Source organism: Manacus candei, unplaced genomic scaffold, assembly GCF_025592945.1.
Source record: "Manacus candei isolate 608988 ecotype Guabito, Panama unplaced genomic scaffold, ASM2559294v1 h1tg000079l, whole genome shotgun sequence".
In the NCBI taxonomy this organism is placed as follows: Eukaryota; Metazoa; Chordata; class Aves; order Passeriformes; family Pipridae; genus Manacus; species Manacus candei.
In genome coordinates, this window is record NW_026138127.1 from 871,334 (window position 1) to 895,852 (window position 24,519).

Genomic DNA, 24,519 nt, shown 5'->3' on the forward strand with positions numbered 1-24,519 from the left:
TATCAACCTAGAGTGAAAAAAAGAAAAACCCAAAAACCTAAAAGGAGAAAATAATTAGAATACTAAAAAAATACTAAAATGAGACTACACAAAATAAAATCAAGATGTGAAATGTTAACTTTAGTAATCGCCTTGCTCTTATTTACAGCATCCTGCAATGTTAAATTGTTAGAAATACTTTAAAAGAGGACAAATTCAAGAACATGAATGATGTGCCAGAAGCTGTAGCACTTTTTTGTTATCTTTTTGCTAAAGAACAATCGTCTGTGTACAGGCACAGTAAAGGGTATCTCATATCTGTGTATTTAATGCAATTTTGTGAGTTGTGTGTACATACGCAATGTGAAAGTCTTGTAAAATTCTATTTTTCTTAGTTCACTACACAAGGGGATGAACAGAAATCAAGTTTCTAGTATGAAAGTCTTTGAAGAATCAATGTTGCAGCACAGGGGTCTCACTGCCCACATGTGGGTGGCAGAAAATGTGATTTCACAAAAAAATATCCAGCAGGAAGCTGATGTCATAAAGGCACAGAAGCTGGGATGTTTCTCTGCCACTTGTGCAATTCTTACTCTCTTTTAGTTGTTCAGGCAGCTATAAAATATGGTGTGGTTTAGTTTTCATCTTTACCTAATAGTAGTGGAACAAAGGATTTAAAAGATGATGTTCTACTAAGCATAGCAGATTTCAACAAATCTATTTTTATTTTTAATTTACTTTCCTTCCAGAAGCTGGAATTACAATTTACTTCCTTCCAGATATGGGTGAGGGTTATTTGCATTGACATCTTTATCTTTTTTTTTTTGCCCTCATGCCATTACCTTTACCAATCATATTTTGACTCATGTAAACTTGAAAAATTTACAATAATCCGTAGCTAAATAAATAATCTTGAATATTTAAATTACTATTGAGACTGAATTGACTGTAAATATATTTTTTCATTTTTTTTAACCTGCATTATCAAATTGAGATCTATCTTCTCAGATTACATGTTTCAACACAAACCTTGAGAGATGGATGATGCTTTTAAAATGAAAAACATCTCTCAGGGGAACAACACACACAAATTAAAAAACACAGGGTGAGACAGGGCTTTAGCACTTGGTATGAAATGGTATTAATTAGTTTGTGTAATTCAGTCACCACCACCAGCACAAGCACTAAACACTACTTATCACTAGATGCTTAAAACGTAATACAGGCTTCATTTGCACACAATACAATAAATAAGTTTAAATTAATTGTGCAGCTACTTGAAGAGTAGATATTGGAAGAGGGATGAAGCTGCCAGAGACAGGGTTATATCTCATATGGAAATTCTGAAAATGACCCAATCTCTTCCTTTTTTCAGTTAAAGTTCTAAATTTTAACAAGTGAAACAAGTAAAAAATCTTTGTTCTCCTCTCCCTGTTAAAAAATGAATTGTTTAGTTACACATTCTGTCCGTGAAAATACAATTAACCTTCATCTTTTTTGTTTTCAAATTCTATTCCTAGTTAAAAGGTTTGGTATTACATTATTATTATTATTATTATTATTATTATTTCTCCTTCTCCCCCTCTTTTCCATCCAAATGGTAAAAAATAAGACTGCTGGATATTTTTGTTTCATTTTCTTATTAGAGTAGACAACATTGTGATATAACTCCTTAAGACTTGTATATTTTAGAAAATGCTTTAGAGGTGCTTTACAACTACTACTTCCATTTTGAAATGGAAATTTAAACCCCTCAGAGGAATTAGAGTTTGAACTCCTGAAAAGGACCAGCAGAGAGCCATAAAATAAGTGCGAATTGAATTTATTCAAGTTACCTCACAATTCACATACTTTTCATTTATTTAGTTTTCACTATGATTTTTTTTTGGTGGAATCTCCATCAGCAGGAACAGTCACCACAGTTTTAATGACAATCTTCATTAACACATTTTTAAATCTAACCAGGACTAAACTCAATTAGCTCCCAAAATGACACATTCTGAGATCAGATTAGTGCAAACATGTAACTTACCCTCTGTGAGGCTGAGACAGGCCATCACTAATTCTGAACTAAAAATTGTTTTCCTATTCAACTGCATTTTACTGTTAATTACCCTGCTAATTACAGCACCCTTCTTGTCCTGCTCTGCTCCCCCAGTGGCAACCACAGTGTTAGAGGGCTTTGGTTTGTATTTTACTGAAGTATTTCAGCAGTGAAATTTGGGTTATATACTACACATCTTGCAATCTACCAGTGCAAACCAAGCCAGCTGATTTTACTTTCGCTATTTTCTGTAAAATTGTGTTTTCTCAGCACTCAGATGGGACTTCTGTCTATGTTGTCCTTTCCTGATGACCATACATACTACCATGAGCAAGTTCTTCTCTGTCCTTCAGAAAAAGATCCCTTAGAAAATTCATTCCCATATTTATAGTTTTCTAAGTCAGAATGACAACCTATAAACAGCAAGAGGTAAGAGGTCTAATTTAATTCAGAGTATAGAGCAAAATTAATAATTTTTTCCTAAATTTAAAAGCCTTCCAGAGACATTTGTCTTTCCACATCTCAAATTCCAAGTTACAGCAATGCCAGCATTTCAAACAAATTCCATGATTTATCCCCTGTAAAAAAATGCAAGAGTCATTCCACCATATGGGAGAATATTGAAATATATACCTTCTTAGGTGTAGACAAATGAAGAAACAAAACCTTATTTAAAAGAACCAAACCTAAAGCCAGGTGTGCTCTTAGATGACCTTTAGGAATTGATGACCGTTAGGAATTGCACTGTAATTATACCTGTCTCACTTTATGGGAAACATCATTATCTCATGCTCAAGATTTAGTAACTGAGAGACAAAGTGGCCAAGTTCTGCACATGAGACTTTTACGCATTTTTGAAAGAAATGCAAATTTTAGAAGGGTTATTATCTACACGCACCTTAAACCAGGCTAACATTTTTATTTTAATTTTTAATAAATGGAAATACTACATAAAATACAGTATTTCAAACTTGCCACACCAAAACATCCAGGATGTATCACATTTAAAAATAAAAAATAAAAAACCCCTTTAGACAACACACAGACAGACCACTTGAGCTTGAGAAAGCATTTCCTTAAATTTAGTGAACCTGATTGTGATATACGATTGATCTTTTGGAGTAGCTTTGACAATGACAAGCTGAGGTTTGTTACTCCTGCTTTTACATTTAATAAATGCAACATTCCAAAGCACTGTCATCCCTTTTGGCTTCCAACCTAAGCACTTGTGGCTCCTGAAAAAAGTGAGATTATGAACATGAACCAACCTCAGCAGAGAGGAGCATCACTTACAAATAACAACCCTTCCTCTGCTCTCTCCAGCACCACTTCAGCAGCAAATATAAGACTAATTTTGGTGTATGGTCACTACCCTTAGATTTCTAAGGTTTATCTTACAAAGAATTTAAATTTTCAGGATGAAATTATAAAGCTGAGAACAGATCTCCTGGGAAGATGCCCTCTTCCCCTGGGAGGGGAGGTGGGGGGCTCACAGCTGATTTAGCTGCTCAAGCTGAGCAGTTTTAATTTGTTCCAACAGTTACGAGCAGTAAAACCATTACCACAACTGCAGGGAAGGATTATCGAAGCCAACAGATGTTGGGTATCTTTCTCTCTTTAAAGATGACTTTACTCCTCGTATTTTAGAGAAAAGGAATCACACATACACAAAAAAAGACAAAAAAATCTTGCCAAATGATAATGCCCTCTCACATAGTCTAAGAAGTCTTAAGATTAAAAACTGAATACTTTAAAATGCAGCATGATACTAGTGAGGACAAAATGCATAGATCTGAATTCTGCAAAAATTAGGCATACCAATATTGTTATGCACTTGGGTATTCCCAGTCTGATACATTGGGGTGAATGCATTTACAAACAATGGAGATTCCAAAAAATACAATAAAATTCTTCTTACCTGCATTAATAATATAAACCCAGGGCGAAAAAAATCTCTTTTAAACTCTATTTTCACAGCTTTTCAAGGCCTACCAAAGCTGCTATCTTTGCCCACAGGCTGTGTTTGTAGCTTTGGTGACATTTCATTCTTTTGTAACAGTATTTTCACAATATCCAGGATGCTTTCAAGTTTCTGGGACTTCACTGTGCCTGCTCTCCTCAAAATTCTTAAACTTTTCACTCCTTCACCTGCAACTGCCCTGTTTGCTCCACTGGAATTGAGGCTGGGTGTGGACACGTGCCAAATCCAGCTAATTCTTCAGTTGTGTCCCAGTTTGTTTGCAAGGATTTTAGCTTTAAAAGAAAAAAGGTATAGGCAATGCTACAAACATTGGGAAAACGTGAAGGTCAGCACTCAAAGGTGAGTGATGGAGGAGGATCTGAGGATAATGAGGTGTTTCTGCTTGAAGGTGGGAGACAAAATGCAGAGAAACTCCTGGAAAACCAGGAAACTTCATGAGTATTAAAAGGAAGACAAGAGTTGGAAGAGCTCAAAGGGGGTTAAAAATAAACAAAATGTTTTTAAACATTTGGAACCAGGAATCCTCACCCCTTGCACAAACAACCACTTTTGTGGACAATTCACTCCAAAAGGGCTTTAAAGGGATGCTGGAGGATTTCTCCCTCCCCATCTCCCCTACTGCAACTGTTTTCATCAAATACTGCATTTACTGAATCTGTAACAGCAGCTCTATTGTTTAAAAGTGTATTATGCCATGACTTCACTGTAAATATTGTCAGTGTTAAGTGTGAACTAAGCAGAACATCACAGAGATGTTTTACAGCCTTACATGACAGCTTAGAAACCTATCTCCTTTACATAGGTAAGTAGTTCACTATTTCTGTTTCAAAATGCAAGAGGAGCATGTTACTGATTTTTTAATTCACTGACTTTGCTTATTACCACTATTTAAATGTTTAACTTTACATATATTTCTTTTTATACATATATTTATACATTTATTTATTTATACATTTATATAAATAGTAATGCTAGGTAGAAAGATAAATGGAAGAGTCCTTTCTGCTCATGTGTCTCACCGTAATGATGCTCTTCTGAAGCATTAGGTGAGCTATACTATGACAAACAAGGCTAAAAATAATACTTTAGAATAACATGGATTAAGCTAAAACGAGCATGAACAGCTGCCACTAGATGGCAAGACAGGCTCACAGTAATTTAGAGGGCTGGGTTTGGTCTGTTTTGGTTTTTTTTTCCCCTTTATATAAGAGGAATATGTAACATTTGTATTTCAAAATGGTGTCGACACTTCTTTTCCATGACATTCCAAGTTTATCTGATGATCTTAAATTTGTGAATGAGGCAAACTTTAAAATCCCTTTAGAAAACACAGGCGTCATGGAACATTTAGTGGGTAAACTGAACTAGAACAAATTTTAACAGATTTGCTTAAAAATTAATGAGTTTTAAAAAAAAAGCATGTGAAAAGGTACAGACAGTGCTAAACTTAACTTTCAACAAAATTACCAAATTATACAAGTGAACTGTCAATTTATAAAACGACATGCTTCCCCCTACGGTCTTTAAGGTCCCTTTCAAACCATCCTATGCTACTCTATTTTAAACTCAGCAGTGTGCCCAGGTGGCCAAGAAGGCCAATGGCATCCTGGCCTGGATCAGGAACAGTGTGGCCAGCAGGACCAGAGAAGTGATTCTTCCCCTGTACTCAGCGCTGGTGAGGCCACACCTGGAGTGCTGTGTCCAGTTCTGGGCCCTTCAGTTCAGGAAGGATATTGAGGTGCTGGAGCAGGTCCAGAGAAGAGCAACGAGGCTGGTGAAGGGACTCAAGCACAAGTCCTATGGGGAGAGGCTGAGGGAGCTGTGGCTGTTCAGCCTGGAGAAGAGGAGGCTCAGGGGAGACCTCCTCACTCTCTACAACTACCTGAAAGGAGGTTGTAGCCAGGTGGGAGTTGGTCTCTTCTCCCAGGCAACCAGCAGTAGGACAAGAGGGCATGGCCTCAAGGTGCACCAGGGGAGGTTTAGGTTGGACATTAGAAGGAAATTCTTTACAGAGAGGGTAATCAGGCATTGGAATGGGCTGCCTAGGGAAGTGGTGGATTCTCTGTCCCTGGAGGTTTTTAAGATGAGGCTGGATGTGGCACTTAGTGCCATGGTCTAGCAACCGTGGTGGTAGTGGATCAAGGGTTGGACTTGATGATCTCAGAGGTCCTTTCCAACCTTTCCAATTCTACGATTCTATGATTCTATGATTTAGGTCTGCTAAAACTGGAAAATTAACTAAAAGGCAAATAAAATCCTGAGAAATCAATACTATCCATTCTTTTTAAAAATTCAAAATACTACAGTGAACATACACCCTGAAACTTCCCTCTGGCCTCTGTTTATTTGCTTACTATTTTTATTTATTTTTATATATATAATAACCATATATATATATATAAATTATATTCTGAAAAAATCCAAATGTAACTTTTCTCAAGTTTTTTTGCTGACTTTGAAAGATCAATGAAGGGATGGATGGAAATATCCATGGAAACTGCTGAAGAGTGGTAGCTTGCACCTGCAGGACTGGATGTGAAAATCTGAGAGTCTTTGAACTCTATGACCTAATCCTCCCTGATCACAGGTGGAAGAATTTACCTCACTGCAAATGAGTTTTTAAGAGCCTCGTGTAAAGCTCTGGCTGGTGACAATTTATGCATCCACTAACACCCAGACCCAAAGGTAATTATTTATTACAATTTTATTCAGTTTTTCAGCTGCCCTCTGTCAGGACCAGGCTCCAAAGAGAGGGACACAGACCAGGTCATGTTGATCTCTATGCCTGGACACATGAAGAAACTTACAAATGACACAGACTAAAAAATGTCTAAAAACTGACACAGAAAATGTCCCAAATTACTTTATTTTACTAACACAGTAGCGAAGTGCCTTCCTCACACCTGAGCTCCACAGACAGGAAGTGGTCTAAGGGAAAACTGGTAAAATGATTTCCAGACTCAGGCTGGAGTTAGATGAGCATTTCAAAGATATGTAAAGTCATCTTATGTAATCTAATATAGTTGTACGACTTCTATTGCCCAAGTAACTGTTTGGGCTCTCCTAGTTGGAGTTTCAGAGTGTTGTACAGCAGAACTAATGCCTTCACTGCTCCTATAGTCCCGCACACTCAAGTTTTGCTGCTAATGAACCAAGAGCAGGCTCAGTTATTGTATCACACCTGTTTATTTCCAGAGTCTCACTACTGTACAGACTAAAAGAAGATTAGGACAAAAAATACATAACTATGACATTTAAAATTACATTAAAGCCCAACATAGGAGGAGGAAATTGAGGCACATCCTAACTCCTTATAAACCTGTTTTCTTGACTTCTCAAATTTAACTTCTGACACTGTAAACAATTCTCTTTTTTTTAGACTAAAAAAGTCTTTAGTCTTCAACTAAAGAAGTCATTTAGTTGAAAAGAGCACTGCACAACTCCACCACCTTCCCTTCACTATATCATTGTTTCAGACTGTCAGCACTGTAGTGACCGTCATCCATCACCTGAACTGAAGTATAAAAGTACAGGTACATGGAGACACAAGAAAAACTCAGCTGATGGCTTCAGAAACTCCACCTCTGTGGACCAGACATGAAATGCCAGAGGTTGCTAATTAACTTCAGTGCTAGTGGTCTAAATACGCAAGAAAACCTCATTTTAGAAAGAGCAGACTTTTACCACATACTGTCTGAGAAACCATAATTCTCCCTTATTTAGCTACCTCCATCTGCTACACTAACATACTGTATTATTTTATAAAATAAAAATATATTTATTTTCTTTTGTAAAAAATAAGATTTTTTTTTTTTTTAAAAACCAAAGTTCTCAAAAATCGTGTTAATGGTCAGCAGAGCCAGCCTTAAGAGAATCTCAGTAATGATCCTCTGTTTGCAGCACAGTCCCCGTCTGAACTTCCATGTTCCCCGGACCTGTCTGATAAGAATCCATTGCAGCAGCCATGACTTCCAGTTTGGTTACATCACCATGCGTGGTTTATGCCCACTTGAAACACAGTTTCAGTGCAAAACCAAGAGAAAAGAAATTGTATCATCTGAGCTCTCCAAGCAGAGCTGGTCAACAGCCTCAGTTTAGGCCAATCCAAACAGCTCATGAAAGCAACAAAAAGCATCCTTATAGTTCCAGGATGATCTTCTAGATAAATTTTAGGTTAAAAGAAGTTGAAGTGCTACAATGCTTTTGTATTGCAAAGTCTCAGAGAACTAAATATAGACATAAGCACCACTCTCCACTCTCCCCGTAATCTTCCCTCTCCTGAAGAACAAAATTGTTTGCCTTCATCACCCAAGAGGAAGCTGCAGGTCTGAACTGCAAACTCTTGGTGAAAGAGGACTGGAGTTTGTCAGTACTCAGAACAAGGCAGATGAAGATGTTTTCTGTGGTTTGGTTCCTCTCAGGACCAGATGGGACCAGAGAAACTGCAGGAGAGGACAGAGAAATGCACTGTCTAATTACAGGTGTACAAGGAAAACAGTACCTACGAAGGCAGTAGGAAGTTTTCATCATGAGTTTCTCTGCCTTGTTTGTGATTTCACCTATGTTTCAGGGCAGCAGATGATGTTCCCCAATTTTCATGTTTCACAGGCAGAGCTGTATCTGTCAATACATTTTCTTGTCAGATGAACTGACCTTGGTGAGACTCGGCTCCCACTGAGGGTTTCACAATGTGGTATTAAACTGCTGCCTGACAGCACTCACTCCAACACCACCACACCTTGTCAGGGGCTGTCTGCGCTCATCAGCTTTACACATACCTTACAGTTTCCACCACACTGGAATGTAAATGACTGGATTTTGGCTCAGCTTCCCTTGGTGGGATTGCTCCCAACCATATCAATGCACCCACCATCAAACCTGCACTTGGATTTGCAAACCTACATGTATTCTTAAGCAGATGACTTCAGCAAAATTTAATAATATTTTGAAAAAAAAAATGTTAATTTTCAATCCCAGGCCTTGCAAAAAGAGCAGGCTGCTGTTGTGGCTTCAAGCAAGACTCAAGCCAGGTACTGGCAAACAAGGAAATTTTACCCATACTTAACTTTCTGTCATCATGTCTTTCTTACATCTTTAAAAGATCTAGAGTGGCTGGAAGTCTTTTCACGCTTCTAAAAACAAAACGCCCACATCCTCCTTCTGTAAAACCTTTAAAATAGTTACTCTCTCCTCTGCACTTCACATACTTGTCCTATTGGTGCCCTTTCCCCCTCTTAAATGTCACTCCAGAAAATAACAGAAAAAAAGTTAATTCCTTTGACATCACAACTGGAGTGGGTGACTGACGTAAAAAAAAAAAGAAAGAAAGAAAAAAGTGAAGTATTGATACAATCTAAAAATTAAGATAAAACTGTGTGTAAAAAAAATCTACCTAACCAGCTGCTCAAGGCAGGAAAAGCAGAAATAAATTAATTAATCAGTTCTGCCAACTCCTGAGGATTTTGTGACTGGCAGCAGTCAGATATTTTCCACTTCACTTGCACATATCTTTTCATTCATTTATCAAAAATCATGCCTTAGTTTGCCAATATAGAGAAAACCAAGCGAGTTTTGGTGAAGAGGAGACACAACCTCAACCTGGGAGCAGTTGAGACTCAGATTACAAGTATCAGGTTGGCCTTGCACTAAAAGATGCCATTTTTTCCATCATAATATCCTGCACTGTCAGTGCCCAAAATGCTCACCAGGTGAAGCAACACGTGGTATAAATCCTGGACTTGTTTTTTTGGGCACTGGCGTTGGGATCTTCAATGCACAAGGAGATTGCCCAGGCTTAATTCCCACTGAAGCCTGAAGACCTCAGAGATCTGGCCTGTGGCTTAGCGCAGAGCTGAACACAACCAACAACGTTCTCACTTTAAAATTTCCATGTAATGTCATGTATATTATCATAAGAAATTATTTTAATATTATACTCACTCAAGCATTTTCAATCTCTACTCGTAAAATGGCACCATTTCTTGTTCTTGAAAGGACTTGTACTGTACTAATTCATAAACTACAGTCAGGTCCCTTCCTTTACACCTATTCACTCTTGTTTAAAAATAAACTCAAATAGTGCACCATATAGTGAGACATAGTTTAGGAAAGAATCTTTTCTACAGACTTGCACACAGTATTACAGAGGATTTTCTATCCTGAAATGCCTGTAATCATAATTTTTTCTGAATACCTGAAAAAACCCCGGTGGTACAGGACCTACTGGCATGCCATCTCCTGGGGGAATGTTTCCTAGCACTGGACTGGGAGCTGCTGCAGCACTCTGAAAAGAACAAAGGGAAAATAAACCTTTGTCATTGCATTGGTAGGCATTAAATCCCCTCCCCAAAAAACCCCAAAACCTGACCAAAGCGCAGAAAGTAATTCTCTGGGTATGTTATTATGTCACTGTTTCATCTGAAGGTGAATTAAAATTGTTTAGTCATCACCTATACAAGTATCATGATTTGTGAAAATAACAAATGAGGGCAAGGATGCCAGAGATTGCATGCATCCATTAGACAGATTGACTAAATTTTAAAAAATATTGCATCTGAGTATGTCTGCATACACAAATGTGAGTGTAACTTGCACACTTTTTCTTGTATTACATGTAGAAACAGCCTCACACATGCACAAGGATACACATACAGCATAAACTAAGTAATTTATGCATTTTATCAGCGATTTCCAAGCGCTCTAAAGATAATTTCATCGGACTGTAATATTCTCTCACAACAACAAGCTCCAAAACAGGATTCTGTTACAAACAGCACAAGAAGGAATGCTCACAATTCTGCTGGTAATGCCCATGGATTTTACCAACCCCAGAAATAAACACCATGACAAATTAGAAGAATTTGGGTTATGGTTTTGGAAGGGAAAAGAAAAAAGGGATTTCTAAGGAGTGAATCAGAGGATGAAATTAGTTACCTTTGCAAATCCTTCAGCTGGAATAAGCGATCAAAGAATATTGCTCCTGGCAATTTATAAAGCAGGAGATTGTCATACAAAAAGGGAAGCCAAACTGCTTCTGTTGTCATGTGTTGGAACCTCAATTACTTTTAATTTCTAGCAGTCTTCCTTCCTGCAATGTGTTTCTGTAGGGTATGAGGCTGAATCACCTATAAAGGCTTGAAAATCTCCTGTGAAAGTACTCAAACCCACAAAATGCACTCGGAGCCACTGGCAGGTTACTAACGACCTGCCAATACCTGCCCTGCAGAACACACATGGCTGATGCTTATTAAATTATCACTCCATTTACTGTGTGCTTACACTCGATGTCCAAAAGATGCAGATATGCAAATTGTATTTCCAGGTGTTTGGCACACTACCTAAGAAGTTAAGGAATAGTGCTGGAAAGACCTGAAAACTGGTACGAAGGAGGGCTGACCTTTTTAAACCAAGCAAAAAGGAAATATTCCTTTAATTACCACAGATTTATTTCTTTTTCAATGGCTTAAACTGTGTTTTAGAGTCAAAGTTATGAACAACATGTCCCTGTGCTGCCCGAGCTGAGCCCACCTCTGCTGGCCTTGAAATGTGCACTGTGGGATGTCCAGTGGAGCACAATGCATTGGAACAGAATCCAACAAATCACTGGACAAACATGTCCCAGCAGGTCCAAGTCTCTGCCAGGAGGGAACAAACTCTGGGGATGCAGAGCTCCCACAGGGATTTAGTGACCTGCTCCTGCTGAGTTCACACTCTTCCCCACTTTGAAAACGACTTAAAAAAAGTAAAATGGCAAATTACACTCAGCACTTTAAAAAACAGAGAAGGAAATAACGACTCTCCCAAAACAGGGGGAGAAAAGGGTTAAAGTTATAACTGTTAGCCATTAAATGTCCTAAGAGGGCTTTATAAGAAATATACCTAAAAATAACATTTTCATAATTGTCTCAATGGAGGTGGGTTTTTCAAAATTTTAAAATTTGGGTGGTTTTTTTTTTTTTCCTTTTTCTGAATCTGCCATAGCACTCATCCCAGAGGAACCCAGCACTGACCACGGGTGAATCCCCAGGGATTCCCAGGGAGGTACTGCATTGTGTTGGGTTTATTTGTTTATTATTTGTTAATTATTTGATTACCAGGTTATTTGAGAGTCGATTACACCATCCAGTTCACAGATACTTGTGCAAAACCACCTCTCCCCTGCATTTCTGAGCAGGGAGGGAGGGCAGGATGAGGCCATAACAGCAGATCAGTTGTACTGACATTTCTGGTACTACTTAATAATTGTAAGAATTCTGTAGTTGCAGCCATTTTGGCATAGTCCAGTCTCGGGTGTTACAGAAACTTCAACTTCCACCCTTCATTATGCAATGTACTGTGGGTTTTTTTCTGTTTTCATGTTTCCCTGGGGTTTTCTTCCCTGATGGGCAATGAAGTTACAAAATCAGAAATAAAGCATTTTCAGTATTTTAGGTATATTACATTTTCTCCCTTGTACTAAATAATGAATCTTTTAACAACTTACACCAGGTAGATCAATAAACAAATCTGCAACTGCTGCATGGAAATATTCTTATTTATTCTATCCTGATGAATTATTCAGTTCTTTTTTCACAGTCCCACAGCAAACTATGGCTTTCTTTTGCATTCCTTACAAGTTGTTCATCATTTATAACTCCATTAGTTTGACATTTTTAAATATTTGCAATTTGCTTTCCCTTCTTTCCATAAAATGATGAAATAGGAAAATTTAAACGGTATAATCTTTTTGTACATATCTTATCTCCTTAAAAATGGAGAACTGTATTTGCTTTTGTAGCTAAAATACTGAATTTGTACAATTTACAATTATTAATTAAAATGGTGTGCTTGAATGAAAGTTATTGTGGTCACTCCTTGCTCTACCCAAGCTACTCTCAACAATGCTAAAGTAGATGATTATATTTAAAAAAACCACTAGCTATGATTTAGGATGGATTTTACAATAAGGAAATCACTGATAAATAAAAAATAGAATCATTTGGCTATTTCATTAGTACAGGATCTAAAGTATAAAAATCCAGAGAGAAGTCTGCAAGATATAGGTCATTTTTGAGGCCATCACAAGAAGTGCCTTATGATGGAAGCTCACAGAAGAATTTGATTTGAAACCAAAGAATGCTACCAAAAAATAGCTTGAATTTATAAAAAACCTTATCTGACTCATTTTTTAATCAGGGCATTTAATTCCAGATATTTTGCCTACAGTAAGATACCCTTATTTTTATCCCGTTAGCAGTTTTTCACATGTTACTAAATTTGTCCAGTCAAAGGAGAGTTCTGTTTTTAAGAAGTCTGACTGAAGAAAAACTGATGATGGAGGAGTTGGACCCTACACACAAAAATGATTATGGCCACTGTTGGCCACTCAATTCATCATCTAACCCTCCACAAACCTCCTAAACCAGCCCTACATCCATATTACTAACTTACTGTTATCCTACAAAATTACTTCTAATTCACAGTATTTCATGCCCTCTCCACTTACTGCAAACAAACAGGAAATTAACTGAACAGACACAGATGTGATTAATTTAGTTTTATCACATTTTACTGAGTATTTTTGATACAACTATGTTGTCTTCTTTAGGAGAACACTTTAAAAATTGCCGTTTCTCTTTTTTTTTCCTAAGGACAAAGGATAAATATTCAGCATTACTTTTTCAAGTTCATTAATTTAGGAAATGATGGGAATTAAAGAATTTAAATGCAGTTGTCGTTTCCTTTTTTTTCTCTGGAAAGACAAATGATGGATGATTACTATTTCCAATCATATTTACCACTTGCTTAATTTCTGGTCATTGACAGCTCTGAAGTGCCAGACATACTGCAGCCAATATTGTAAAAAGATGGCAAATTTTCATTTGTAAACACTTCAACTTGTAACTTATCAAGTGTTTCTAAGCCATCAGCCAGTTACTGTAACAGTCCTTCACTATTTTTACCTACCATAAGTTAGAGAAAGAAGTACTAAGAGGAATTTCACTGAATAACCGCTAGAAACCTTCTAATTTTCAAGACAGAACATGAAAGTACTCATCACTCTGTACAAAAAAATAAATTAAATTAAAAAAAATTAATTTAAACAAGCTTCCATTCCTTTTACAAAGCCTCTGAACACTCAGCTGCATGTAACAGAGCCATAAAATGAGTGGTCTTGGTTTATTAACATCGAAGTGGAAAATTGTGCCCAAAAAGGTGAATTCATCACATTGAAAGAAGCGAGTAATTACAAAGATCTGGATCACGAGACCTAATTAAATCTTGGTGCAGTTCCATTGCTATATATTTGTCTAAACTGTGTAATTTCTGTTGTGTAACAAGAAGGCTTTCACATCACAGCAGCAACCTGAGAAGTGTAATCGTGGAAGGTCATTCCTTGCAAATTCTCAGTTCTCCTCAAACTGCAGCTTCTTATGGTTTGATATGGACTCTGGCATTGTATTTCTGCCCATCCCATCTTACACATTATTATGAGTGATAAAGAATAACAGTAATACAATCAATGTAGATGAAAAAAAAAATCACACTTTTTTTTTTTGGGGGGGGGGAGGAGAAAGAGTTCAACCAGGAAGAGCAGACCTGTTGATGGTGATGGTACACTCTGGGACTCCATCCATTCTCCTTTCCCAAGAAATCTACCCCCAAACCAACCTCATTCTGAGTAAATCCTCCCCATATCTGAGGCAGGATCACACTTTTTCCGACTGTACCCCAGTGCCCAGTGAAATTATGTTACAATGCTGAAAACCAGGTACTGGGTTGGAACAGAAATTATCTGTAAGGAAAGCTTTGTTATCACTGAATAAAAGGACTTCAAATTCTTGTCAAAAGACAGCCTTTCAGTCCTGTCTCTCAGCTGCTTCTTCTTGGATTATTTAGGATGTAATTTCCAGATAAGGGTTTTTTCTTTGTCTGATTATGGTTATAAAGACAAGTTATTTTAAAAGGAACCTTCATTACTGACTGGAAGTTACTAAGATCAGTATTATGCATAGGTATCAACAGAATGTTCACTTACAAAAAAGCAAAAATAATTTTGTGTTTTAAATACGGGAGTAAAAGTATGAAATTCTTTTGAATTTCTGCCCACTCTTTTTTTTCCCCCCCACAACAGAACTAACCTTAAAAGTAGAACACTTGGCTTTTCCTGCTTCCTTATGAAGATTCAAAAAATGATACTTCAGATAATGGTTTCTGACTGTGTTCTGTGAGAGCAGGGGTGTTCATTTCAGCTCAGTCCCGAGCCCTGTGTTATCCAGGGATGTGTGTTTGGGTACAGTGGGAGCTCTGGGGGCCACCCAGCGGAGATGCCTCATCAGCACCATCAGACCCATCAGCAACAACCACCCTGCTGACAACAAAAGGCACTTGAGGACACCAAACACTGCTGTCAGAGCTCAGGGTCAAGCTGCAGTGATATTTCAACAAAATGACTTCTCTTCCAGCAGTGACACTAACAACCCCTCCCTCCAAGGCCCCTGCAGAGACCAAGGCATCTCTGATCCCACCGCTCGACAACCACAAAATATTCCACGCACTCCACGCACTGTCTCATCCCCAAGACCACGTCTCAGTTGAACAACTGGCATTGCAGACCACAAGTTTAACCCTCTGCCTTCCCCTCACCATGAGGAATCCGGATGGGGATGGGAGATGCTTCTCCTCAAACAGAGTCGGCAGGAATTGTTGGATTTACATGACTGTGACGTGTTACGTGTATCCTGCTGGATCTCTAAACTCCCAGATATTAACTGCGCTCAAGACATGACACGCTGCACAAAGCAGCACTGTGATCACTACTCATCTTTCTCTCCTTCTTTCCAAACACACTCCATTTTTTCCTTCTTTTTTTTTTTTTTGATGCTCTATGGAAAATTCACAGTTGGTACAACTGTGCTAATTGGGCTGCTATGAAAAGACTATACTACACCCTGACTTTCTCTAGCAATTAAGTGGTTGGCACAGTGTATTTTAATCATTTAATTAATCTAATTGTTAAACCCATTTTGTTTTCCAAAGATTTTTGAGATTTCCAGAGTCTTTTATTCCAGTTCTCATGTCCCAGCACTCCACACAACAGTCAAGTGCTTTCCCATTTTAGGAATATAGTGATTAATAAGATAAAAGTTTGTTTGTATCTCTTTGTTCTTTCCCAGTTATGAAACCAATGAAGAAATATGCTGTGAGCTGAAAGACTGAAATTCGATTATGAAATGGAAAGTAGCCCTGTTAGAGGTTATCCTCAGGTTGTCCGGGAGTGATTCAGCAGTGCTGGCAATATATGCACAATTTCAGGGAGGGGGAACCCAAACAAACAAAAAAGCCCCCTCGGTAATTCCCTCACTATTCCAAATGGATTTTTGTCTCCATAAGTAGCTAGCTAGCTAGCTGGAAAAGTCATATGCACAAAACCCAAAATTTTCAGAGGGAGATGAACTGCAGAATTTACTTAATGAAGCAACCTCTCCCTCTGCTCAAGAAATTTCATATTTGAGTGTCCTTGTCTGGACCTTCATGTCATGAAACTCCCCTTTAAGAACCACTTACTAAAACACCAATCACATATATATTACTGCTTTTCAAGGCTGTGCTCTAAATGTTATTACTCTGCCCTAAAACATGAAAACATGTGACTTCCCAATACTGTAATACTGCTAGCACACTTCCATAGAGAAAACTTACTGAAGCAGCCATTTCGTGATTTTTTTTGAACATTAGCTCCATTATTGATTGAGTTAGTGGTACATAGTACAATACATACTTTAGAGTCCCTAGCCTGAATTTTGTACCTTTAAAATCAGTGGTATTTCTTGTGTATGCAGGTGCTGAAAAATAAATACTTAATTCCACAACAAGTATGTATTCATTTGAAGAAAAAACATGATAAATTTAAAACTCATGGAAAGCTGGCCTGTAAAGTATCTCATTTTTCTCAAGTCGCCTGAACATCTATCTTTGGATAAATGTAACTTGTTGAGCAGGGAGTTAACACCTCTAAGTGCTAAAACATAATTAGGCACTGTGCTTATGAAGACCTAACATTTTCATGCTGGTGTTTATTTGCTATAAAGTAGTTAAATGGAGTAGTCTGCAGGTAGTTGGAGCACAAAATGGTACTCCAAGGGGTACCAGACTTCAAGAAACTGGCATCTGTCCATCCATTCACCCATCCATCCATCCATCCATCCTACAGTGACAGGAGAGGCAGAGGATGGCTCAGTCCTCTAAGTACTGCCTCAGGAACGCTTTTTGGGATGTCCTGCTGTGAAAAACCCTAAACTCTCCCCTTTCTTTGGGAATTACATGCAAGAAAACAAAACCAGTGAGTGCCTACGGCTGGCTGAGGATTTAGACAAGGAGCAAAGAGTAAAAAGCCCCGAGACCAAACCCTCTGTGTTTCCAAGTCACACAGCAGAGCAGGTGAACCCAAGGGGGTGTCTCAGGTGGCTTCTCCTTAGAGAACTAATTCTTCTACACCCTTTCGTGCGAAAATCCATAGTGGCGATAATGAGAACTTGACTCTTTTAGGGTTAACTGCCTCCTACAGCTCTTAAACACACCTTTAAAATCTTAATACTTTGCTTATTTTCTTATCATTCCTGTTGTTAGGTAGTGACCACAGAGGCACTGGGGGGATGCTGATCCATGCACAACTATCCCACCTGGCTGGTCCATGGACTATCAGGTCACTCGCCAGGAAAACACCAACTCTGATATTTTTAAATACTTATGTTATACAGGGAACAAGAGGCAAAATTCAGCTTATGTAAGAATGATCACCAAAACTGCTTCACCATGTAATCCTTCACTGCACTTTATCATAAAAAAAGGAAGAAAATCAGCTAAACCCAGGACTATAGTATGAAAAATTGCCTTAATAAACACTTATACAGGCACAGGTTGCAGACAGATCAGATTGGGTTTAAATGTGAATTATGGGTATATGTATCTTCACTGAAAATGCACATACTGCAGAAAAGGAACCTTTATAAAGTAAAGCAAGTATAAAACCCATAATTTATATAAATAAATAAGCATGTAACACCAAAACAAAAGAAGCATGTTTACCCAAGGTCCCTGACAAAGTCCAGGAGTGCAAAGTTATCAGTGTCACCTTTGCTTCAGCACCTTGTCCAAGCTGACCTAAAAGACTAGAGACAAATAATCCGTATTTCACTATGTATAAAAAAACTGGCTTCTCCCTCTCAGCTAGCACAGAGAGACTTGCAGAAAGGAAAGTACAAACAGACCCAGCTTAGCTTTGTTAATTTAAAAAATTTATCTAAAATGGAGGAGAGCCAAGTGCCATCTTAACACCTCCTGGTCTATGGTGCTATTACAAGTTTAAGCCAAGGTTAAAATACAGCAGTCTGAGAACTATGTAATGTACAGGCTGGAAACAAGAGAAAATAAGAATTAAAATAACTTGAAGCATTCTCCCGATTCTAAACCACAACATAGGCATTTTTCCTCTCTTCTTTCCCAGCTCCAGTGCATCCTTCTGTTTCTCCTCTCTCTCAGAGAGAAAACCCAATGATTGCTCAGCCTGAAACAGGGGAGGTTTTGAAAAATAAGACCCCCATTTACAAGAGACAGAGTTCCAGACATGAGGTGTTTTGTCAGTGGGATGAGGAAAACATGGCATTTACTGGGATTTCCTGAGCAACAGCCAAGGCATAGAACTTTAAACCTCACCTATCCCACCATTTCTTCTTCACTTCCACTTCTAAGTCTTCTAACCTCTCAAAGCAACTCTAGGCTTTTCACTCTGCAGAGACTCCAGCCCATCACACAAAAATACGCAGTTTTCTGCAGGCAGAGGGTCCCATGGGAGGGATATCCAGGCTTCCTACAAAAGCTGACAAAACTTAAGTGTCAGGCAACAGTGGATATTTAACTATTACTTCATTTAACTGCTTAATCTACCCTAATAGCCTCAATAGCAAGTGCTAATGGAAGGGCAGATTTTCGGAATGGTGAGGCTGGTTCTTCTGCAAATTACCTTAAACCTGCCCACCTGTGTGCTTGATGTCCCTCATCCCCCCCAACTTCATGTGAAATGAGCAGTTAACACATTTAATTTTCCTTGTAAGCACCACTCTCAACAATAATGCACCACTTCATGGAAGGGACTTTCCAGGGTCTGTTTTCCAGAAAACAGCCTCTTTTCCCATTCTTTGTGATTGCTATTTGCATGGATCTCTTGCTAATCAAAATCAAATACAATAGAGCCTGTTCTTACTTTCTAAGCACTCCATATGCTTCCTCTTTAAAATGTCTGGAGTATTTAATTCCTACTCAGGTCTATTTCATCTGCTGATTAAAATGTTACCACTCCAGCCTGAGAATCCAAGAGAAAGGTGCAGAGTTTGTATAGTAAAGGATAATCGACTCCTTATTTTTTCTGTTAGTAGCCCCAGTTTGCTGTTATTCCTGTGTAAACTTGTGGCTGTAGCACATTAAGCTCAATTGTTTCAGATCAGCGAAAGTCTTGCTATAGCGGCCTGAATGAAACAACCTGTAATTTCCAGAAAACCAGTCCAAAACACGGTAATAATTGAATGAAAAGGTGACAAACATCTGGTTTTAAATATATACAATATGAAGCGTGGACAAAATTTTTCACTTCTCAGGCTGAGGTAACAGTCACTACTTTTATCAGCCACAGCAATGAATTTACAAAGCTTTCCAATTATTTTTAAAATCCTCCTTTATGCCCAGAACACTGTGCAGTTGTAGCATGACGACATAGGCACAATTCATAAAGCACTGTAAAAAACCCCAGTGTTTTATTACCTCATTCAGTGTAATTGTTAAATCCTTCTCAAGCTCAAAAACCCTCAACTCTGCCAGTGTCCATTTTTGTGTATTCCTCAAGTCCTCAAGTTGTGAGTGTATTGGTTATTTTGGGGGGGGGGGGTGAACAAGGTTTTAAAATTAAAAAAACCCAGTGATTTTTCCATTATATAATGCCAAGGCAACATTACAAGAGGCAAAGATGGGCTGCTCCAAGTTTTCAGGTTAAACTGTGCCACAGCTGGCACACAAAGTGAATGATGTGTTTGTCTGCAGGGAGGCTCAGGGCACATCCTGGGGTGATCCTGGCCAGGCTTTGACCCAACAGCTCCTACCAGCACCTGAAGCCTGGTAAGGGGATTATTTCGGGTGGCATTCGGGGGTCACAGGAGGAGGAGAGGATAGGGAGGCAATCAGGGCTCACAGCATGGAAGGTGAATGCAAACGTTCCCATAAGTGCAGTTCTGAGTCAACTCCATCCCCCCCAACTAAAGAAAAAAGGTTGGAAAATTCCAAATACCCCTGCAAAGGGTATTTTAAAACTGCCCATGGACATAAAATTGTCTTGTAACCAACATTTCCCTTCGGAGATGGGAACGTTTTCTGCAGGCAAACCCTCCCCCCTGCACTTCTGAGGCTGTTGTTTTTGGCTGAGGTGGCTGTTACAACAGGAAATAAAAATTATATTACTCAGGAAGGAAGCTAATGAGTTTCCCCTCCCCCAAACGCCATTAGACACTTCCTGAATAAAGGAGAAGCACATTAATATGAAAGACCAGGGGCTGAGCTGCTCCACAGTTAAAGGTACATTCCATCTTTGGATGGACCAGGAATACCAGGTCAGCTACTCTGATGCACCACCTCAAAATGCCTCTGCCAGGGTGCTTTATCCATTCTGCTTTTAAACGACCCCAAATCAGCCACGTTTTCATCACTTCCTCTGGATGAATGTGCCAGGAGATAAAACAACTCCTGGTAAGGAGTGTACTTACTTATGACTTACTCTATTAATTTGGTTTATTGTTTCGAATTTAGAGCCGCTTCATGAACCCCCAAAATCTGGGCTTTTGTTGTTTGGTTTGTTTTGGATGTTCTTTAGGTCTGAGGGATTTCCCAACCTGGGAAACATCCAAAGCCTGAAAAATAAACAAAACACCGAATGCCACATTTATGGAGGCTCAGTGACTGACCCTACTGTGTTATTAACATTCAGCACTATTCAGCTTTAAAAAGTGCAATAACTTTTCCAGTGAACAGAATGTGAATATTTTTTGTATTGATGTATATTAATTATATTAAGACTTGTGTCAAAATCACCAAGTTTTCCACATAGTTCATCTGTATAAGGTATTTGAGTTACTTCAATTCATTCTTGGCATACTGTTTTCATTTTAAAATCAGGTTACAATAAGTAATTGAAGGGGTAATTTGGCAAAAATGTAAGCAACTACCATCTGAAGCTAAAAAAAAAACCCAAAAGAATGAAGTTTTGCACCTGTTTACAATCCTCACAGGAGCAAACCTTCCCTGTTGAGAAGTACCAGACACATAAAATACGTGAATTTAGGGCTACTCGGCAGAGTTGGGCTTTTCTGACCACCTCAGCATGACCAGTGAAGGCTACAGCACTTGCAAAATCCACTTTTTCTGCTTTAGCTTAGTCTTTTTTCACTTCCTTTTAAAATTTCTTGTTTTCTTGCATTCTTTAAGCTCCTCCCAATTCCTCGATCCACTAGTCCTTTCACCTTCTCTGACTGAGTTTAGTTGCTAAGATTTAATTAACATGATGCTGGAAAAATGATCCACATTTTTCAGTTTTAACTCCTACTGGTAAAAATGAGTAAAAGTGTCACTACTGGTACCCTGTCTGGGCCACACACACAGGCTCCATCATAAACGAAGATAAAGTTAATAAGAGTGATTTTTTGCCACAGCTTCTCCCGGCATTTGCATTCTCTGACATCTTCTGTACCTAAACACTAGCTCAGAACTATTTTACGCGCCATCCAGCTAAGTTTTAATTTCAAACAAGACCTAAAATGCAGAAAACAAAATAATGAAGAGCTTAACTTATGTAATTTTAATTTCACACATCCTCTCCCCGTTGTTACAATACACACATTATTTTATTGTACTTATGCTATAAAACAGGACCATTTCATAATCACACAGGCATTTTGGAGTGTGACTCATGCTGGGATCTTCATGTTTTGCCAGCAGCTGAGACACTTGGCTTTTCGTCTTTCCAAGGAAATTAAGACAAAATTTGGAAATTTGCCACCATGACACGGGAGTGTGTGAGCCTCAAGATTTAATTATGGGATTTTACTTTTTAAAAGAGAAACCACACGAGTCCCTGCACCTTGTTTAAAAGCGGCGGAAATGTGTGATTTAACCCGTGTTGACCGAATTCCTTTGCTACTCACTGCAGATCAACACTGCGCCAGTGACACTAATGTACAACACCTAAAAGGGGAAAAAAAGTAAAAATTAAAAAGAAAAAATGCCCAAAATATTTCTTTCCAATTTGTTCCCCCATCTAAGAAGCACATCTATGATTTCTAGCCCAAACCAGCTACGCCTCTAAACATATCTATACAGTGTTTTGAACAATAAAACAAGTCTAAATTGTTGAAGAGGAATCCTCCACGAAGCAGGAAGACAAGCTGGACCAACACAACTAGTCCGTTCTAAGCAGATTTAGTCACGGTGACCCTGCCTAAGCTGGAGACCTGAAACCCAGAATTATTGGACAAAAACAGTCAATAAATCACTCCCAGCAAAAATTAGAAGTACATACATGCAAGGAATTGACGAACCAAAAATTGTATTTTCTTTTTCCCTCTGAAATGGATTGCTTTTTTCTTTATGTTTGCAACACTCAAAGCATTATATACTCTAAACTTGTGCACAAATATATCTGTTTGAGTATGTGGTTTCACACTCCTCATAAAGCCTGTCACTAATCACCTGCCAAACATCTCACACTTCGCAGCTTCTCACAGCACAGACCCTCTGCATCTGTGGTTCCTGATACCAGCATATTGTCCTAATACCAGACTAAACTGTAAATACACAGAACGTTTACTCACAACTTTTCTTTTCAGTTGCAGCTAAGCAAAAACATAATCTAACCTTCACACAGCCCCCCAGATTGTTACCACCACTACTCAACAACCATCTTTTTCTTAATTTAAAAGCCAATGAACATTACGTTAAAAAATCAATGTACTAAACCATTCAATTTCTCTGTTTTGTTTTGGTTTGTTGTTCCTTTTTTTTTTCCCTGATAACATGTTGCAAAACCAGCAAAAGGGACTACAAATCATCCCAAAATAAGAATGGCTTTTTAGGTAGCACAGGAATTTTTAAACTCTTCTGTTCTCCAAGGGATAGCCCTTTACCTGGCCTGCAGGTGATGCTGAGCCTGCTGCCCCAGTCCAAAACACAAACTCAGGAGTCCAAACACAAACTGTGCATCCCTAGATACAGATAAATTTATATCAACAGATAAGGGCAACAAAAAAAATTTATTCTGATATTTTTTTGTCCCCCCCTTGAAAGAAAGTACTTCCTAATAATGAAGTAGTGAAGTACCCTTATATTAACATTCATTTCACATGCCCTATCATGCTTTTTGTTGAGAAAATTGCTCCAGTGTTACTAAAAGAAATAAAATTTAAACAAAAAATCAGAACTGCTTCAAAGCCCATTTTTCATTCAGTAAGGTTTTTCATTTTTTGACTATTATACTGACACTATCCTTTAATACCCACATGAAGAGCAAGTTTCCTTTCACCTGGAGAAATGAAAAAGAGCTGGGCATAGAATTCTGTTTATCTTTCTGGTACTCAACATCTTTGAAATTAAGATGCGAATATTCAAATAACTACCTCCCACACCAAACCTAAAGATAGTAATGTTTCATTCCCAATGTATATTTTGAACTCCGGAGATGGCAGTTTTGGATTTCTGAATTTCTGAGTGCACTGTTTTTACTTCAGAAGATGGAAAAGACTGCATAGTGATTTCATCAAAGCTCAGAAAATATTTTAACCCTTATTTAAAATGAGGTTCATTTTGTCCTCATACTTCTTACTCCATCTCAGGGGGAGATCCACCTGTTCTGCATCACTTCAACTGCTTTGTAAGGGCACAAACACAGGATTTATGCAGCACTAAATCGCTGTTTCAAAGCCACATGATGCAGCAAAAACCTTGTGAGCTGAATTTCCAGAACTAAGACATTCAACAGTCCTGAAAAACTGAGTCAAATTGCACTTAGCTACTGCAGTTAAGACTTTAAATAATACCACTGAAACTGTAATCCTAATATTTACAGCTAATACAGGCTTTTTACAGAGTTGTTTTGAAGCTAAATCCAGTACTTTCAGACAGTGGTACATAATAGCAATGACTATTTCAGCTTCACAGCAATGGCTATGATTGCGATGGCTATTTAAGACTTAAATAAATAAGGAAAAAACTTTTATCATTAAAGAGAAATTAAAGCCTTTCTTGACATGTATTTTCCAAAACAGCAATCCAAGCTTCCTGAGAAGTCACCTTGTTATTTACATGGTTTCTAACAGCTACAACCTTGCACATCCATTATTCATTTAAATAAATAACAGTTCTTTGGTGTAGTAGTAACAATAAGGAATATCTTAACATAAATCAGCAGTCTGTACTTGGGAAAAATAAAAATCTAGACCAAGCA

The 24,519-nt window shown here is 38.2% G+C and overlaps 1 protein-coding gene across 3 annotated transcripts in view; it reads right to left on the bottom strand.

The window, feature by feature from the left end:
• The window catches only part of SSBP2 (single stranded DNA binding protein 2), a 135,691-nt gene that overhangs the window by 33,926 nt on the left and 77,246 nt on the right, over positions 1-24,519 (bottom strand). The window contains exons 1-2 of one of the 3 annotated variants that reach the window (XM_051810852.1): positions 18,072-18,145; positions 10,198-10,287 (exon numbers count right to left, since the gene is read on the bottom strand). The exons of 1 other annotated variant lie outside the window; for it this stretch is intronic. In XM_051810852.1, the coding sequence (XP_051666812.1) occupies positions 10,198-10,233 (36 nt within the window). In that variant the 5' untranslated portion in view covers positions 10,234-10,287; positions 18,072-18,145. Of the gene's footprint in view, positions 1-10,197; positions 10,288-18,071; positions 18,146-24,519 lie in introns of those variants that run through there. One more of the 3 variants, XM_051810849.1, reaches the window with a different exon arrangement.